Raw genomic sequence first — 19,715 nt, 5'->3', positions numbered from 1 at the left:
CCGGCCAGGCCGGGCTGCGGGCGGCGGCGAGGCGCTGGCGGTGCCCTCCGCCCCTGCCCCCCTCAGCGCTGCCCGGCCTCGCCGTTCTTACATTTTTTATGATTTCGGTGCTTTTTTCCCCCCTCCCCGCCCCGGTGTTCATCCCTGGGGACGCCCACTCTGGACGGCGGCCGGGGTCCCTCCCCGCCTCACCTCGCACCGACCCCCGCGGGGCGCCGCCGCCTGCGCCCGGGGCGGGGGCCGGGGGTCCGCAGGTGCGGGCCGGGCCCTGCCTGCGCCGGCCCCGCTCAGGAAGTGACAAGCGCATTTCCTCCTCCCTCCCCGCCCGCCCGCCCCGCCCGCAGCACGGCGGCGGCGGCGGCAGAGGAGCGCTGCTCGGAGCGGCGCCCACAGCCGGCCCGGCCGGGCCGCGCCGCCGCCACCACGGTAAGCGCCCGGGCGGGGCCGCGCCGCGCTGTCACTCGCGGCGGGTCCCTGCGCGGGGGTCCCGCCGCGCCGCCCCGGGGAGGGCAGGGAGGGGGGCGCGGCGGACAAAGGGCGGCGGTGCGCCGAGCCGTGCCCGGGGTACGGGGCGGCAGGAGGGCAGCGGCGGCCCCGGGGTGGGTGGCAGCCCCGCCGGCCGCCGCGCACCCTCGGCCCCGCGGGAGCGGCGGGGCTCAGCGCTGCGGCCGGGCGGAGCGTGGGCTGGGGGCTTCCCCGCGCCTTTGTGCCGCCGCTTCGCGCTGCCCCCCCCGCCCCGGGGCCGCGCGGGTGCCGCGGGGGGAGCGCGGGACGGGCGGGAGCCGCCGGGGGGGGCCGCTGGGGCCGAGGCGGGCTGGGGTCCCCGGTGGGAGCCGGGGCCGAGCGGCCCCGCGAAGTTTGGCGTGTGGGGAGCGAGCCTTCCCCCCCCCGGGCTCCTCCGCCCCTGCCTGCGGGATTTCTGCCTCCACAGGGACCAACACGTGCTTGCCTTTCCCCGGGCCGACCGCGGCGTTTAACGGGGCTGAGACTCGGATGTCGGCGGGCAGGGTGTAACCCCCGGCCTGGGGGGTGCGATGGGGGGGCTGCACCCCGCAGAGCGGTGGGCACGGTGGGGCATCGCTGCAGGGATGCTGGGCGGCCCAGCCGCGCCGCCACCGCGGTCTTCACACCTGACACACGGCATGTGGCGTGGGGGGGGTGCGGGCTGTGCCCCCCGCGGGGGTCCCCAACGCCACCGCACCCAGACACGGCAGCTCCTGCTGGCAAAAGCCCCTGGCAGCGGCTTGTCCTAGAAAGTCTTGCTTCTCCGTTCAGCGACGTCAGGTTGTTCGAATTACATGGTACGTGAAGGTGTCACGCACGGCGGTACGCGAAGATCTCCTGGATTTCTCCTCGATGATGTTAAGATTTCCTGTGCTTGGCAGAGCAAGCAAGTTGGCGGCGGCGTGGTGCCCGGCGCTGGGTAGTGCCGCTGTCTTTCTGTGCCGTGCGGTCTCGGCAGGCGCTGGCGTACCTTGGCAGCGCATCCCCTCCTTAGGAAATCCTCTGGAGTAAAAAGTGAGCGTAATTTGTTATGAAAGAGGCTGATAGATGAAACTTCGGTTTGTGATTGAAACCAGATGTGCGTATTTTCCTTGCGAGTCCTCAAACAATAATAAAAGTATATTTTGACAGGTTAAAAACTACTTGCTAATTGCAGAGGTGGCAGCGTCTTGCGATAACGCAGCGAGAGCGCGACAGGCGGTGGGCAGCACTGCCCACCTCTCCCCAGTATCGGTGTCTCCGAGCGCAGGAGCCTGCCGCCGCGTTCAAGTATTTACCAGGGCTTGGCTGAGGGCTGGAAAAAGAAATAAAGAAACCCCAAGCCGACGTAGATAATGTTTCTCGAGAAAATATTTGGGGTGGGTCACAAAACAGATTAATTAGGGTGATAGTAAAAAAACCTGAATTTCAGAGCGGTTTGCTCTGTCCTTACCTGTCGTGGCTCACTAGGTTTGAAGAGGGCTTCTGAGCTATTTCTTTGTTTTCAGCAGTCCTCTGGAGCCTGGGGATGCTCGTGGTGGTGGGTGTGTTAGCCCCCGCGCTGGCACGGCTGGGCTCGGGGGTGCGGGGTTAGGGCCCATGGGGCCATGCTGGAGGCACTTCACTGGGAGGACACAGCCTCCTTGCTTTCAAAAGTCCGGGGGAGCAAAACCTAAGCAAAGTAACCTGCCGTGGAGTTGTTTCCTTCTTTCCACTTCAAAGGAGAGAAGGACACCCCGCTGAGCACGGCCACGTGGAGCACGGCCACGCGTGCGGGCAGTTTTGCAGCGGAATCCCTGGATCCTGGCTTTCTTGCTTCCAGGCTAAACCTAGAGGAGGGAGGGAAACTTTTGCGACTTCCAGCCCTGCACAGGGCCGAGGTGTCCAGGAACCGCGTCAGTTATAGAAAGCAGATGGCTTTGGGGAGGAAGATTGGGCTGTTGAATGCAGAACTTTGCATGGAAAATCAGGGCAGATCGAATCAGTAGATTTGTGTGAGTGAGATCCAGATTTTTATATATGGAGATCCAGCAGACTGTGGGACAGAGCCAGGCACCGATGTTATGCTAATTTTCAGGTATGGATACCTACATAAGTGAATACATGTGCATAAATATGCACACATGCAAATAGGTAAGCGCATACCAATAGAAATCTCCAAATCCACTTTGGTTAATTATATGTAATTGATTTTTAGTATCAAAGGCTTGCTTTGCTTTCAGCAAAGGCATAGTTAGAATGAGATGTACAACTTTTTGCCGAAACACCTGTAGTTCTGTGCAGAACAGGCGGGATGGACTGTGTCCTGAAGGAGAGTGCAGGGGGGTGAGGTTTATCCAATTTGTCCGTTTGATTATTGCTGGTTGACTTCTGGTTTCTCAAATGGCAGCTGCGTGGTTGGCAGCTGTTCTTCTTTCTTCCTTTCTTGTAATGTTGTGTAGACTTTCTTTTCTTGATCTTCCTCGGGCTGGAGGTAGTTTGTACTTTCCTTATAAAACATCAGGTAGAAAAGAGGACGCCCCAGGTTGAAAGGGCTGATGTGGGCCTTGCTCCCTTCCCCCTCCTGTATCACATGGTTTGTAGAATGATTTTGCTGGGAAATAGTTTTAATGAACATTAATCTGTGGCAGAGCAGACTTTGGACCGACGGGCTGGGGCAGGGCGAGGTGCCAGAGATGCTCACAGCTCTTTGGAGAGCTTAGCCTAGAGGAGTCGGTTCTCCTTCCCACGTCCAAGGGGAGGGAGAGGGGAAGCAGAGCCTTTGTATCAGGTCCGTACTCACCAAAACTCCCTCCTGGAGTGAAAATACTGCCAGAAAGACAAGCCCACATTTTATTCCCTTGCCCACGGGGGATCAGGCCAGCAGAGGAGCCGGGGAGGTTGCTTCTCTGTTAGCTCCAAGCTGTCTTCTTGGCTGACTGTTTTATTTTGCTCCTTTCTCTCCCAAAACGGGGAGGAGGAGGAAGAGGAAGCAAGCCTGCTGACTCAGGGAAACAGAACAACAACAACAACAACAACAACAAAATAATAAAAAAACGAGGAGTCCACCACGCAGCAGAGGGCTGTGTCTATCGCCGTCTCGCGTGCCTGGTCTGATGCGGTGGTGGAGCGAGGCGGTGATGGCTGTTTGCTGGCAGCCTCCCCCGGCATGCCGTGGTTTGCGTTGCAGGGGTCCCCGCAGGGACGTGCAAAAATATCACCAAAACAACAGCTCCTCCAGTGCGTCTGCTCCCTGGAGAGCTAAATATAAACTAATTGGGCAAAGAGAAGGGAATTTTCCACCATGCTACTCATCTGTGCCTCCGAGCCTGCCGGGTCATTAAACGTGATGGGGCTGCTCCCCCCTGGGGAGCCCTCCCTGCCCCAGCCTGGACCCCGGCATGGCACGGCGTGAGTGCCACCGCTGTCTTTCGAGATGAGACCTTCCATAAATTCCTCGAAAGCGGTTGGGGCAGCGGCAGACCTGAACCCCGGAGCTCTGGTTCTGCACTCAAGTGTCCCTATGGGCAGTGGCCATGTTATAATTATGAAAGAGGACCTAGCCAAGGTCACTCTCCGTGTCCGCAGTCGCAGCCCAGCTGCCCACGACCCAGCTATTTGTGTAGAGCAGCAATGCAGAACGTGGCTCTGGTACAGTGAAGCGGAGAGCAGATCCTTGGGCTGTGTTGTTTTTCCAAGCTTTTACAAGTTGGCTGCCTTTAGAGAGACAAAAATTCCCAAGCAGAAGCTTTTTTTTCCGAAGCCTCACCAAGCTGATGCGAGCTCTGATAGCGCAGGCTGTGGATGCGTGAGCCTTTAGTCATCAACAGGTGAAGTGGGTATTGAAAATTAAGAAGTCCTGTCATGCAATTTATTTACAGCCAGCATTTCTCCTGGCTTCATCTGGTTGACCCGTGAGTTTTGAAGCCTGTGACGTTTGATATGTTAGATATGCAAGATACTGCATCTTATGCCTCTAACATATGCTCTGTAAGATAAGTAAGATTTGATATGTTAGAAGTTTCTGTTGAAATGCACGGAAGGAGGAAACTCTGTTGGACTGAACAGGAGGAGCACCGAAGCCTGCACGAAGCACAGCTGCTCCTGGCACTGCAGGCTGCGGGTGCCTGCACAGAGGGTGAGGGGTACCCGGGCGAGTTTCGCTCTGTAATTGCCGTATTTAAGTAATATTTTAAGAACTGGTTGAGTGAGTGCAAAAAATCTGTTCTGGTGCATTGACTTTCTATGCCACCTCCCCCCCCCCAAAAAAAAACCAAACAAAAAAACCCCAAACAAACCAACAAAACATGCCCAAGGGAGACCTGGTCATGCTTTTTGCTTTTAGAGGATTAAATATAGCAGCAGCATTGGTGTCACTCCTCTGTAGTCCATTTGAAGCATCCCTCGGGCTGTATCATTCCCTATATTTGTGGATCCTGGCCATAGCTTTTGCTTTCAGCAGCCGAAGTTCAGCTTGCGCTGTGCGGTAGGTATGGGACTTAGTGAAAGAAGAGTTTTACTTTGTGGCTGTTTCGTGCTTATATATCGTTTATGTCTCCTAGGGTTTGTTAAAAAAATAAAAAAATCTGGCAAACTTTGATCCAGCTGGAAAACCTGTGTCCTCCTCTCTGCTCCAAACTAGCCCTTGAAAGGAAGGACCAAAAATCTTTTCGGTGGTAGAGGAGAAGTGGGGCTGGGGGTGGGGGTGGTGCAGAATGGTGCTGCTGTCAGGGTGCATCAGCACCTTGCTTTGGTCCTGGCAGCCGGTCTGGACTGAGGGTGTCGAGAGATGCACCCCTCGTCCTGCTGCCAAACCCAGCATCCCATGGATGACTTAAAGCACATCACGCGCTTAATTGCATTTAAGAAATTTCTTTTTTGTCCTTTCTCCCCTGACATCTCTTGCGGTGACCCGAGACAGGCCTTCGTGCTCCTCTGCCTCAGTTGCCCCAGTTGTACAACCACTGTCATCGCTGCTCAGTGCTGCTGGGGTATGTTAGGGAAGGAAAATGGCCTTAATGAAGGCAACTAGTCTTGTCTCTGGGTAGGGCAGCCTAGCTGAGCAGATGGGCCGGGTGGCGGTAGCAATTCCTTGTTTCAAGTGATGTGGGAAAGTCACAATAACTGTGAGTTTTGTATTTGTGTGCTTACCTTAATGTTAGTGCAAATAGCCCCCTGGTGTGCTGGGTAATAGTTGTCGGTGCTATAAAATTACTTCAAGTATATATATTATTAACTCCATTATTGCATGCTTTTTTCCTGTCCCAGCTGTTACAAATTAATATTGTATAATATTTTTGAAAGGACACTTCTTAATACTATTAAATAGATGCCAAAAGCTACAATTGTGTGCCAAAGCTGAGGCTCCATTAAAATTATAAAGACAGAGAAAGCATTAAAAATATCCACGTTTGGGTTTGTAGCCTCTCTGTTAATTCAGAAGAAGATTATCTCTTTGTTGGACTATCAGCTGTGCTATAATTGAAATGCAGCGCAATGGATGGTACTTCTCAAAGTGAAAGCGTCATGGTTAATGAAGATTTACAGTTACCGATAGCTTCGTTTAGAAACTGTCACCCACTTTTTTGGTTGCGTGTGGTTTATGGTGTTGATAGAAGATTATGTTTCCCGTGGAGGTTTCGGGTGGATTGTTAAGTATTTTAAACTTAATTAAAAAAAAAAAAAAAAGCAGGCATCTCTCTAGTGTGATGGATTGCACTGCTGGTGCCCTCGCTGTGCCGGTCTCTGGCGTACCCCCGCGATACACCGTGAAGGTGGCAGGTTAGAAAGGAGCCGTGTTAGAGCAGCAAGAAGAGCCCGGCAGGCAGCGGCGGGGCTGCGCTGCCCGCCCTCACTCCGGGTCCCGGCACATGCCACCCTGGGGACCACGCTGGGAGGTGGGGGCTGCGGGATGCGGGGGTGCGGCAGCAAACTGGGGGCACAGGGCAGTGAGCCAGGAGAGCCGCGCTCCGGCAGGCTGCTCTGTCGATCACCGGTTTTGGTAATTTTCCCAATTAGTTCTTGCTGGAGCATGTCTTTTAGAAAAGCCATCCAGGGCAGAGAGAAAAATGTAGCGCTGATTGAAAACCCACCGCAGTCGTTTATGGTGCCGGTAACTTCTTGCAATGATTATTGTCTGTGCTGTTCAGGAAAACATTGCGCTTCGCCCTTACGCTGAACCTGCGGCGCTGGGTGGTGGTGCGCTGCCCGCCTGCTCCCTCCCAGGGACCTGCTCGGCCCCCCCTTCCCCCCCTGACAGTGGCCAGGTCATTCCTGAGCAGTCACCGCTCCACATGCCCCCAAGTCCTGTGCTGTACCCGTGTCTTCGAGTCCCTCGGTTACTGCTGGGGTCTCCCCAGACCTCAGTCACACACGGCAGAAGGCTCTGGATGCCCGTGGTGGTTCGTGCAGCGCACAGAGGCAATGCCACCTCTTCTCCTCCTGGATATCCCAATTTATCCAGCCTACAGCCGTGCCTCCGTGTGCCTTGGTAACCCCCCGCGCAGCGCAGGAGCTTGGGGACGTGCCCCCTGCCTTTGAGGTGAGTGTCTTTTAAGCAATTTATTTTTTTAAGACGTATCTTAACATCTTGGTTAAAAACTGTGCTGGGTGGCTTCCCTCCGTTCTGTGTTGTCGAGCTGTTCTTCTCTGTATTTCGTGCTCTGCCAGCCTCGGGTCACTCACACAGCACTGATTTTCCTGTTTCCTTCCCAATTACTGCCACAAGTATTATATGGCAAAAAGTGAGAGTCTAGATTCTGTTGAAGCCAGTATTGACAGTTTATTTGCAGGTCTGTTTGAGATGTATCACTTATAAGAGTCATCAGTAGCCATCACCCACTTTTGCGTGCTTTGGCCAAGTCTTGTTTTACCAGCGCTGCCTTTTCCCGGCACACAGACACGGAGCGAGGCGAGAGCTCTGTTCTCGGTGGTGGTCATTGTGTTCCTGACTCTCCGTGCTTGGCCTGGACCCTGAGCCTTGCAGGGCTCCTGTTCCCGGGCCATCGCGTGCCACGCTGGCGCGTGCCTCTCCTTTGGGAGCATCGGCGCTGATGGCTCCAAAGATGTTTTTGGCACAATTTTAGAAAAGTTGAAGGTGTAAATTACTTGGAGCTGTTGTTTAAGAAAGACATGTATTTAGTGCCTGCTGCTTAATATCATCCCAGGTTACTCTGGACAAACGTGACTGTATCATTTTACTTTCTCCTTAAAGTATATATTGACCGTTTCTCCCTTTTCTGCATTGTGGCTGGTGTTCCTGCTGTCCTTCCTGGCTGTGGAGCGATGTTGTCAGTGGGACTTCTTGGTGTCCTTGTTTGTAAAAAAATCTTTACCTTGTTTTCTAACAGCCTGATGTTTAACTTGCAGTCTTACACGTTTTAAGGTGCTGTCATCATTTTAGAGACTTGATTTACAAATTCCAGGATTCCTTAATTCCTTCCCTCACTGGTGTGGCGAGTTGATCGGCACTTTTCCCTGTGAGGAAGGTGGACGTTTTTGCCATTGTTTGTAGTGGGCAATTGTTCATGTTTGTGCACTGACAAAATGCCTGCGCGATTCGCTTCCCGACAGCCTGCTGGCAGCTCTGGAGCCGGGATGGGATGCAGCATTTAGCTCAGTTCTCCTCGGGATGCTGTTTCAGGAGGGGGCTTCGTGGTTCACACCGTGCTGGTGCGGTGTCCAACCCCGCTGTCGTTTGGGCTTCCCATTTCCATGGCTCGGAGGAATTAATCTGCTTCTCCTCCAGATTTTCACCTGTGGGGTGGGAGGAAGAGGGATGTTTGGAGACTATCCAGAGATGGAGAGTCTTGGGGTGGAAAATGCAGATATTTTTTTATTTATTTTTCTCCTTTTACTGCATGCTCACACTGTCATAAATGAGCTCGAGGAAGGCTGGACAGGATGGTGTTCCTGCCAGCCCAAATAAAAGCAGGGACTGTTTTCGTTTCCACTTACTTTATTTATTTATTTTTTTTCCTCATCTCCGAGACAGGCTGCAAAATCTGGGCTTTTATGGGTGCCAAGCTATAGTGGGGCTCATCCTGCCCGGCTCCAGCTGTGTGGGAATTGGGCATCTACAGGCTTCGAAGCATCCTGACACTAGGAGATCTGTCCTGCAGGCACTACTGCTCCTGCTGGGCGATGGCGTGGTGGGCTCGCCGCGGCGCGGGGGGAGGCTGCCCACCCTCAGGGAGCCCCTGCCGGAGCCAAACCTGCAGGAGGTTCGGGCTCTACGTGCTGCTGACACCTCGCAGGAGCTGCAAGTGTGTTACAGCAACAGATTCTGTATTATTCCAGCCTCGCAAGCGTCTCCCTGCGATATTAAAAACATCAGCTGGAACCTAAGGCCAAACTCTCGATGAATGACTCTGTGGAAATGCTGTCGGGCGCGTTTCGGCACTGCTTGGGCTTTGATTTAAACGGGTAAACACGGTGAGTGGGTGTTTGCTTTGACTTTCCTCATAGCAAAAGACTTCCTTTGAAGGAGGGTGAAGCCTCCAGTACTGTTCCCCATGGCAGCATTAGACCCTTCTGCCCACGGCTTGGTGCTAGCAATGCCTTCGCTGCATGCCCGGGCTCCGTGCTGCCGGGCTTCCCGTTTCCCCAGGTTATCGGGGTTGCCTCGTGCCCAGGGCTGCGCTCACAGGTACGAATAACCCTCACGGAGCCTGGGTTCTCCATCTGGATGCAGTGTGGTCATCCCAGTTGGAGATGATGCTGTGGGACATCCTTGGCTTTTGAAGGCATCTCCTCTTGCTTGTCCCACACTCTTAAGCTCCCCTTGAAGTTTCCCGGGATCGCCTCCAGCTTTGGCTGCCCTGGGCTTACATGTCAGAGACAGCCTTCGCCACACGGTGGGTGAGTGCTGGAGGAGGCAGGATGGGTGCAGCCCATCCTTTCCTTGCCCTGCGGCATTAGGGAGACCCTCCTTCCCCTCCTCACACGTTCCCCCGTCCCCACCACAGCTATCAAAACCGGCTCCTTGGCAGCCCATGCACGTAGGAACCATCTTCTGGTAACAGATTGTTATGTATTTAATGAACCCGAGGAAAACAAGAAATTTGAAGGCTGCGGGGCGATACAAGTTTGCTGTTCAGTCTGCCAAATTCACGCTAATTCAGACAACTCACAGATGTTTGGCTCCTCGTTCGTTGAAGAGATTTATGTAAGATGCAGGGCTTGGAAGTTTACTCCCAGAGAGACGGAGGTGGCAGCGTGGGCAAAAGTTTCCCAGCCCCGGAGGGCTCCTTCCCTCCCTCCGCAGCCGCACCGCTGCCGTACCTCCCCCTTGCCAGTGTTGATGGCAACGAATGGACAAACAGCAGGGAAATGTGCCTTTCGGTCGCTAGGAGGATTAATAAAGGCTCTAGGTTTGTCTTTCAGGAGCCAAGGAGCTCTTTGAAAGCTGTTAGTCAGCTGAGGAATGAAACCCCAGAGATTGCCCAAGAGCTGGAGTGCTTTGGCCTAATGCAAACAGTGGTCTTGTAGGGTTTGCAGGCGACGGCAGGCACGTGTGGTGCCCTGTGTGGGTCTGCTGAAAGCATCTGAGACTCTTAAAATGTTGCCTGCCTTGTGCAGGTGGATACTGTCAGTTTTTGGGGAAGGTCTAAGTGCTCATTTTGCTGGGCTTTACGTGAGGTTTCTGCAGTCTTTGGGTGTTTCTCCTTAAAGGGGAAGTGGAAGGAGATGGTGGGAAGTCCGGCAATCGATGCGTGCCTCCAGTATTTCCCTGCTTTAAATTCTGGCGTTTCTTTAGGGGCCGTCAGCCTCTACTGATTCTCCAGCTCAGCCTTGAAACAGGGAGAAATCGGACTTGCCAACGGTATCCAAATCTGTTCTGAGAGCGACGACGGTGTTCTGGCGCTTGGCAAGCTTTCCTCACTTACCCTGCGAGATGTCCTAGATCTTGCTCGTGCTTGGTCCGTGGGGTGGGTGGGTGGTTGTTACAGTCCGCGTTGCCCTGCTGAGCTCGCTTTGTGGCTCCGAGGCGTGCTTCTCACAGAGACCCCAAGAGCTCTGGAGCAAGCAAGGAAGCCCAAGCTGGCCAAGAAGCCCCTCTAGCCCTCAGAGCATTATTATCTGGCTATAAGTAGGTGGACGTCGTCTTATAGAGGTAGGTATTACGATGGGTTTATGTGCTGTTTGGAATTGTTCATGCTTGAGAAGTGAGTCTGTAAAAATGGCACGGTGCGGCTGCGTTTTACTGTCTCTGTCTCAGACACTTCAGGTTGTGTATGGGAAAAGAATATAAGGAAGAAACAAGAGTTATTTTTTGTGTCTGTTTACTAGAGCAGCACGCTCTGAGTGGTAATTAAAAGTAAACCTGGGCTCTGCTGGCTTGTTCAGCATCCCTCGTTGTTGAGATTAAGCAGCCAAAGCAATTCTCAATTCAGCAATTCCTCAGCTTTTGGGAGCGTGGCCAACACTCACAGTGTCTCACAGACCATTGCAAATTCTTGTAATAAATCTCACAATTGGGGGAAGAGGAAAAAAAAAAAAAAAAGGCAGAAAGGTGAGATGGCTGGTTGGACCAGCAGGCTGGAATGCTGCTGCTGCTTCAGCTGCTCTTCTCCAGAGACAGCCCTTGGTCCATTATTAGCAATATTGCTTGGAAATACTATTCAAAATTAGAAGCAGTCCCCTAATGAGCGGATTAGGCAGCGATTACTGGTTTGCTGAAAGAGAACGTGCCATTTCTACGGTCGCTGGGACTAAGAGCATCCTGTAGGATGTGTCTGTATGGCCCGCGTGGTGCCATGCAGCAATATCAGCAGTGTCTGTCCCCAAGCCAGCGTGGCTGCTGGGAGGGCTGCGTTCCCATGGGGCTCCCCGGGGACCAGTCCTGCTGGGGGAAGGTGCTGGGCTCGTGGGGCTGAGCTGCGCTGTGTGCCGCTCCTGGCACCGCAGCGGCTGTGGGCGAAGCCGGCCCTGGCGTCGCTGGGTGGTGGAGCGATGTGCTGGGGGTGCACCCTGAAGCTGGAGCAGCTGGTCAGCCTGTGCGCGCGGCCAGCTGGGGAGCCATCCCTTTGGAGGTTTGGGGCTGGTCCTCCGCGAAAATTCGGTGCAGGCTGGATGTGCAGCCAAGAGATGCTGGAGACCCCACGTTAGTGCTCCAAGTGTGCACGCCCTTCGCTTTGGCTACCAGGCATGTGGTTTTGTGCAGGGAGCTGGGTCCTGCGCAGTCGCTTTGCACGTCTCATTGGCACCTCTCCGCTGGAGACCAGTCGTCTCCAGACTCACACCTCTCGCTTGCCGGTTGCTGTTTTGCAATGACTAATTTTGCTCTCTTCTTTTCCTTTTCAGTTGCCAGGGAGGAAAAGGCAAAGTCACTGCCAGCACCATTTTCTTCAAGCTAAGATGTTGAGACAAAGCGCCTCTGCCCTTACCCTGTCCTTTCAGTCCCTGTCGCTGCTGGTGTGTAAGGGAGTCCTTCCCCTGCCACTCCTGTTTTCCCTAAGAGCACGGGGGCAATAAACCTGATGTGTTTTACTCAACTAGATGGTGTGGAATTTTCCTTAATTGCTCTTTTCTTTTTGGTGAGAGCTTGCCCGCAGACGAGGTCCAACCCGAATATGTAGGTCTGGGTGTGAGCTTGGATTTCAGGCTCTCCGCGGGGGGCTGGGGCTGTTTGGACGCGTGGTCTGGGGCTCAGGGTGCTGGCGACCCGCTGCCTTGCATGACTGTTGTCGGGTTGAGGCGGTACCCAGGCACTTGGAGCAAGGGATCGGATTGAAAGAATAGATTTTTATTTGCTTAGTAATTAATTTATGGTGGTGGGCAGGAGCCCGGTACATCTGTTGTTCCTGGTAGCGAGGGTTAATCTCGGTTCTCATGAGCCAGGTTGCATGTGGCCATCCGTGGTGGCTGCACGTGGTATTGGCTGTTCCTAACGTGGCCCCTCGAGGTGGGCGCTGGTGCAGTGAACCTCGGGCTCCTTCTGCTTCTGGATTTTATTAGTGGTGGCTGTAGAGGTCGGCTCCATCTGGGCTGTCCTCTAGTGGGACAGAGCAAAGCTTTGCTGGGAGCAACACGCCGTGTTAGTGAGAACCTCCATTCCTGCGTGGAGCTGTTGGTTGTAAGCAGCGAGGTGATGCGGTACTCAAAGCCACGCAGACCTACGGAGCGATGCTCCCCTTAAACACAGCCCATTACTGCTTTCCCCTTTCCTATGGTGGCCATTAAAAGTGTGAAGTGTAGGCATGTCTTTTACTTATTAGTTAATGCTGAAAGTGTGTCTTTATCTCGTTAGCCCCGGAAAAGTCTAGTCTAGCTGCGAGCAGGAGGCAGAGGAAGACATTTCTTTACTCCTTCTCTTTGGCTGGTGATTTCCAGGTACCTGGAGCATGTGGTGAGCTCAAGCCCTTGCCGGGCAGGAGGGGAGTGCCATGTGGGATGCGTGGTCTCCGGCACCGGAGCCCTTCTCCCACCTCTCGGCCGGACCATGTTTGCCCGTACAGGAGCTGGGGAAGACCCTGTGGAGCAGGAGGCGGTGGCTGCAGGCTGGGGGCGAGACGGGGCAGTGCTGCAGCCTTTCTGCTCCGAAGGCTGGGCAGCCTGGGGCAGCGCTTTCCTCTTGACAGGCTCCCAAGGGGACGATCCTGGCACGGCTGCATCCGTGGAAATTTCATCTTTTGAAGTCACGTGCGCTGACTCATGATCCTGTTTACTCAGGACTAGTCCATGGGGCATTTTCAGAGTGTAAAGACTTCCTCTTGGGCCCTGAATGGCATCTTTTGCGTTCATAGGAGGTTTTTACCCTGTGAATAGAATCAATACTTGCTGATGATGTGGAAGAATGCACAAGCAAGGGGAGCAAGCTGTCCAGAGCGGACCACCTCTCAGCCCTGCTGCAGAAGGCAAATTATTGCTGGAGTGAGGAAATGAGCCCACACCTAGCTACATGAAAATAATAGGGTTCAAGGACTTGCCCAAATTCATGATGCAATAAACCAACAAGTTGAAGAGGTACCTCTTGGCATTGTCCAAAGCGCTGGTGGTGAGCCAGGCTGTGCAGTGAGGAGATTCAGTGTAGCCCCAGATCCCTCCTAAGAAGCAGAAGGATGGGCAGAGGGGCATGGCTTTTAGTTTGGATAGAATTGCAACATGATGCTCTGTAGAAAGCCTTAAACCCCGCAGTTTTCAATTGCAGTAACTAGTTTTGGCTATTTCCCCAAATTCCTTGGAAGTCACCTGCAGTGTTTGGAGCAGGGCTGGCCGGCTGCGGTGTGCCTGGGCTCTGCAGCCGTGTGTCCGCACGGAGCAATGGAGCTCTGCCTAGCGGGAGGGGAATTTCCACGGAATTGGTGAGAGAGGGAGGGCAGCTAAGCCTTAGAAACAGGTTTGGCCTGGAGGGATTAGGTTTGGTTCTTCAGACCTGTGGGTATAAACTGCGTTAAACTCTGCAAGCGCAGCGGCTCTTCGCTCAGCCCATCGTTCTCTGCTTGGAGGGGCCAGGTTGGCGTTTTCCACTGCTGAGCTGCATTTGCTGCTTTTCCCCTTGGAGAGGTGTTTATATCAAAACTGCTCCTCCTGTCCTCGGTCATCTTCGTTGCTCCTTTGGTGACATTTGCAACTTCTGAACTGGCGTTAGTGAACCCTTGGGGCAGCGGCTGCCAGAAGATGCGCTGAGCCGGGAGACTCGGCTGGCTCCAGCCTTGCCCCCCGCAGCACTTTGTGCCTTGGTACAGCGTCAGCGCTGGCTCTCCGGACCTGTACAGCCCACGTTCATGGTGTGGGAATGGGAATGGTTTTTGCTGAGCCAAAGCGTGCTCTGGGTTGCACCGTAGTGTTTTGGAATGACCCTGCTGGTGGTGATGGAGCCAAGCCCGCAGCTGTGCCGAGGATGAAGGCTGGGCTTGGGTGTTTGTCCTTCCTCCTCTTTCACAGCCTGGGAGGGATTTGGAAGTGGCTGGAAATCCTCCGCCCGGAGAGGGACGGGCAGCTCTTGTTTTCATTCAGAAAGTAAAGGTCAGGAATGCTTCCCTTTTTCTTCTTGCAGGGGTTTAAGAAAACTTGCTGTGCAGGCAAAAGGGTGTGCGTGAGTATTTCTCCAGGCACAGCCCAGGGAGCCGTGCTGGGGCATGGTATAAGAAGCGGGGTCCTGCGTGGGTCGTGGCGTTTTCACTGAAGGCTTTGAGCAGCGTTAAAGATTCAGCAGGGGCGGGTGATTTATATTCTGAGAGCAGTCCCACTGTGCTGCTTGCAAGGTGTATCAGTATGCAAAATACGGCTCCGGCTCCTCGTTCCCGTGTGCCCTTTCTGCCTGTAAATAGGTTTTGTGTCAGCGTGTGTGTCTGGAGATGGATTATTTGAGCCGGATGGGGGTTGAATGTTTTCTGTGCAGGGGGTGGTGGAAAGCAAGTGGAGACCTGTGTGATGCTGATCCTCAGTTGTCCTCACGAAGAGTCCTGCTTGAGGGTCAGGTGTATGGGTGCATGGTGGTGGTTACTGCTCAGGCTCCCTCCAGCCATGGCAGAGCATCCGACAGACAGTTTGCTAAATCCGAAGGCCTTTTCCTGACATTTCAGTGTAGCAGGTGAACAGGGTCTGGTGGTGGCTCGGCAGCTGCGTGGTGCTTGGAGTCTGCTGCGGTGGCACCAGTCGTGGTGCGGGGAGTGGGACCGCCCTGCAGGAAAGGGCTGTTTGCCCACGGTGAGCAGCTCTAGGGCTGCCCTCCTTGCTGGTACCTTGTAAGGAGCATCTTTGTTCACAAGCATTACCTTTCGTGCCTATGGATGAAAGTTGGATCGTCTGACTTACTCTTTTTGCAGTGCAGGTTTTTTTCCAAACCCAGCTCCCAGTTGCTGCAGTACTGTCCAGAAGGCAGCCCAGAGAGAAAACTCTCTCTACCTCTGCAACTGCAAAGATCACCTGGGCTTCTGCCCGGTCTGTATTTTGAAGCAATACCCATGGAAAAAGCACGGTTTGCTAAAATTTGGGGGCTTCCACGTACTAGCGCTGCTGGTGGGTGCTCCATCCAGCTCAGGAGATTGTGTCAATTGCAGTGACCGTGGCCCAGGTCTGAACTTAACCTTGATGGTGCGATGAAGATAGTTCCTTTTTCTGATTGTAAAAGAGGAAATGCATTTCTTAAAATAAAGGATGGTCCCTGAAGGGTATCTTTTTATTAGCATTTGTATGTGTGAAAGCCTCCAGTCTACAAATACACAGTAGTTTCCTCCTCAGTCAATAGGGAGCCCGTCCTGGGTCTGCAGAAGCGTTTCTGTCCCGCAGCACTTGTTTGCATGGAGAGGACGTGACGGGGCAGGACCGCGCTGGGTCACGCCGTGCGTCAGGAGCCCGGTGAAGCAGGATGCAGAGCCAAAGATCACAATTCACTGGAAAGTTTGCCTTTTCATTGCAGTTTTTCAGCGGGGAGGATTTCAAAACCCAACCCAGGTGGTAGTTAAAACAAAAAAGCCCAGAGCTAAAAGTGCGCCTGGGACCAGACGCTGGGTGGTGCGAACTGCCAGCTCGCCAGCGGATGGCTGCGTTATCGTTAGGGTTGTGTTAATTGATTGCAGGAGATGCAGCGGAGCAGAGCGAGGGGAGGTGCGAGGTGGGCGAGGGGAGGTGTGAGGTGTGCGCTGCAGCCCGTCCGGCCCGGGCAGGGAAATGCTGCCTGTACTTGCCGCGGTTCCTGCCTGCTGGCTGCTGCGCCTGGGTGTGTAGAGGAGTCTGCTGCAGCAACATTAACCATTACCTTAGGGAAAGATAATTATTCGTGAAGAAATCATACCCCGTTAACGAGGAGCCGTGCTTAACTGCTTTCATGCTGCTCCGAATGCTGCTTTGATCTTCGCTCCCCGTGCTGCCGCCGTGCCGGCGATGGCTCCGGCGTCCTCCCCAGCGCAGTGAGTCCAGCCCTGCGGCGAGCATCCCTTCGCTGTGTCGGGAGCAGGGACAACCAAGGTTTTGGCGGATAAAAACCTAAACTCTTGTGTTTCTTGGCCCCGTCCCGTGCTTTAGCCATCTACGGTGTGGCGCAGGGGAGCAGGAGGGCACTGCCAGCTCTGCGCCGGGGCTTTCCCCAGTGCTGAGGGAAGGCTGGAGCCTCCCAAAAAGCCCCCTGCTCCTCATCCTTGGTGGGGGGGTTAAATCTGGCTCAGCTCCCACGGCTTGGAGGCATGCACTGGGGTCTCAGCACCTCTCCTCTGCTGGAGGCTGCTGGCCCTGCAAGTTTGTCCAGAGGGGATTTTTCCTTAGGGAATGGGAGCTGTGTGCTGGCAGCCGGCTCAGACATCAGCATGGGCAGATGCTGCTCTGCTCCCTGGGCTCAGTCTGTGGCTCAGCCACGGTGCCTGGTGGAGCTCAAACTTCAGGGAGAGTGCTCGTGAGAAAGAAAAGGAGACGAGCTGGTGAGGATGGAGCGCTGCGCAGGTGCTGGCAGTGCTGCATTGGTGCTGCTGGGGCCCTGTACCGGTGCTGGGGATCTTACTGTAAAACGCGGGAGGCTTCAGCAGTGGGCATGCCACCAAGCACTGCTTATTTTCCCCTGCATTGCTGTTTATGTGTCACTTGTTCCTCACTTCCATGCATCTTTCATTTGTCCCCATCTGTTCCCTGTTATGTGCAGGGAGCTTTTGCGGGAGCATCCCCTCGCCTCGTGTTTGTTCAGAGCCTGGTGTCAGCAGCCATGCCTCCTGAACAGCACCTCTAGGTTTTGCTGCATACCCATGTATCTGATGCAAGGACCATCAAAATACAGAATGTAATATTCCCATGGACCTTACTAATGACTGCACAGCAACTCTTTCTGCTTGCTCCTGGAAAACAGTGTGGTGTCCCCGAGCTGGCCCCAGCACGGAGCTGGGGGAGGCTCCTCAGCATAACCTCAGGGCTCTGTGTGCTGTAGCAGAGCTGTCTGAGCTGCCTGCAGGATCACCCGGGGGGGTTTAGTCCTGTGGAGACGGGCACACATTGCTGTGTTAGTCAGCTGGTCCTCCAGCCACCCCGTCCTCCCTCAGGTCATGCTTTCCTTGCATGAAAAATTGCACAGGTGTGGTGCTGGGGGACACGGGCTAGTGGTGGACTTGGCAGTCCTGGGTTAACGGTTGGACTTGATGATCTCAAAGGTCTTCTCCAACCCAAATGATTCTATGATTCTGTTGATAAATATGTGCTCTGGGCTTGCAAATTATGTGTTGTTTTGATGGTCAGAAATGCTTTACTTTTCTAGTTGACGGTTTGCATTTGGTCATTAGGTTGCCCAGAGGTTTATAATGAAGCTACTGGTAAATCGCATGTTATAAGCCCACTGATGTCCTGTAAGAAGCTGGAGACTGTACCAGCTGCTCTTGGGAACAGTAAATCTTTGGAAAATTTATTGATTCCCAATCCGGGCTTTGCACTCTGGATGAACTTTGTCCTCACAAAATAATAGAAGGTGATTTTTCTTTACCAGCCAGCTGGCCTTCAAATGAGCCACCCTTAACACCGTGGTGAGCTCTAATCCAAGTAAACAAAGAAAAGGTGATTGACGAGCTGGGACAAGAAGCCACAGCAGTTTGTAATGAGGTTTAGTACTTAGCGGCACGTTCTCAAATACTGTCCTTAAATATTGCAGTTGGGTTTTGACTGCACTTACAAGATCAGTGTTTTATGCTCTTTGAATCACCCAAACGGTGGGTTTGGTAGCGAAAGAAGGTTAGAGGAGTGATTTGGGGAAAACGCTGATTTCTATAATCAGATTTGAATTGCAATCTATCTGCTTTTTTATGGGAATAAGTTTATTGGAGAGGATGCCGGGAGGTGAGGCAGGGCTCAGGGTCAGGTCTGTGCGGTGCTGTATGAGCCTGGCTCGCAGTTTGTTCTTCAATATGCACTCCTCATTGTGCAGCCTTTGGCTTCTCCTGCCTGAAACTTCCAGAGAAATAGGTAAGGGTCAAGAGGCATGGTGTGGCCCTGGGGATTTCAGGGCAGGGAGCTCTCTCCTTCCTTGCAGGCAACTCTTTGCCTTGTTTTTTTTCCCCAAAGGGCTCCTCATGGGTTGGGAAACAGGGAGTAGCTGGGGGGGGATAGGGGCATCCAGGGGATTTCACAGTCTTAAGGATGCTGGAGAGGCTTTTTCTGCCGGACATCTGCTCCCAGTTGGTCTGGGGGCAAGGGCTTCTGAGAGATCAGCCTCGGGGCTTTAACAAGCCCCTCTCCAAAGCCTTCGTGTCTTCGATATAGGGGTATGAGTTCCCTTCTTCAAAGAGAGAATTCAGAGGAAACTTTATTTATTTATTTGTTTGTTTGTTTGCCTGAAATACTTCTGTCCCTCTGGCTTGCCTTGTGTACCTTGCGTGCTTCCAACAGCCCGTGCCAGCGCCCGTCCCGTGAAACACCTCTGTGCTGATGAGGTGCAGGGGAACACCAGCAATATTTAAGAGTCTAAAATAAATACTCCCCTGGAGCAACCACCGTCGGGATGGTTTTTGGGCAGTGCTTGCTCCTCGCCCAGCGCGCTCCCCCTCCATCCCGCCGCCCCCCCCGGGCAAGTCCCTTAAACCCTTCCCCTCTCTCAGTGCACGCAGGGAGATTTCCACGCTGGGAGCCTGTTCCTGCGCATCCCCCCAGGAGCCGGCGGGGCTGAGCCTTTCCCGGGGGAACATGGACTGAAAGAGGAGCTTCGCCAGACCGTGGCTGCCAGCGCCCCTCGCCTGGACCCTGATGGACTCCGAGGCAGGGCTGCATTACCATGGTGATGATCTTAACCAAAACTCGGGAAAACAAAGGTGCTGACTCTGTAACATGCAGGACTGAGCTGGTAAGCTTTGTGAAATCTTTATTCGAAACTGTTTTGCTGCTGAGAGCTTTGCTGTAGCTTTATAAGAAGGGTTTTTTTTTGTGCTGCAGGGTCAGATCTTTAGGTGGTGTATAGCACTGGTTTCTACCGCGCTGCGTTAATATCCAAGGAGCAGGTGATTAGTAAATGATAGGGGTGCTGTGGCTTTTGCATATGTGAATTTCAGTAAGCATGCAATGGAATAAACAGCAGAAAAAAAATAAAATCACTGTCATGAATAACATGGGCAAGAAGTTACTTTGTCAACAACGAACAGATGCTCATCATTAATAGAAGGATGAGCAAGTGGGGAGCAGGATTAAGTGGGAAATGGCGAAGGGCAGTGCTGTGGTACTTAACGGTCTCACTGGCAGCCTGGAGAGATGCAAATCCAGCCAACACCAAATGAGAAGACAACAACAACAGAAAACCAACCAAATTGGGGCAGCAAACAGACTGAATGATGGTACAAGGGACAGGTGAG

General features: G+C 53.6%; 1 protein-coding gene across 2 annotated transcripts in view; it reads left to right on the top strand.

Annotated features, from left to right (window-relative positions):
• Positions 1 to 31: 31 nt before the first annotated feature.
• FAM53B (family with sequence similarity 53 member B) overlaps positions 32 to 19,715 on the top strand; it is a 54,169-nt gene continuing 34,485 nt past the window's right edge. Inside the window, exons 1-2 of one of the 2 annotated variants that reach the window (XM_056352856.1) lie at positions 32 to 426; positions 18,972 to 19,213. In XM_056352856.1, the coding sequence (XP_056208831.1) occupies positions 19,145 to 19,213 (69 nt within the window). In that variant the 5' untranslated portion in view covers positions 32 to 426; positions 18,972 to 19,144. Of the gene's footprint in view, positions 427 to 16,113; positions 16,317 to 18,971; positions 19,214 to 19,715 lie in introns of those variants that run through there. The other variant, XM_056352857.1, reaches the window with a different exon arrangement.

This window comes from Falco biarmicus, chromosome 9 (assembly GCF_023638135.1).
Source record: "Falco biarmicus isolate bFalBia1 chromosome 9, bFalBia1.pri, whole genome shotgun sequence".
NCBI lineage: Eukaryota > Metazoa > Chordata > Aves > Falconiformes > Falconidae > Falco > Falco biarmicus.
The sequence above is the reverse complement of the archived record's forward strand: the minus strand, read 5'-3'. Positions and strand labels throughout refer to the sequence as shown.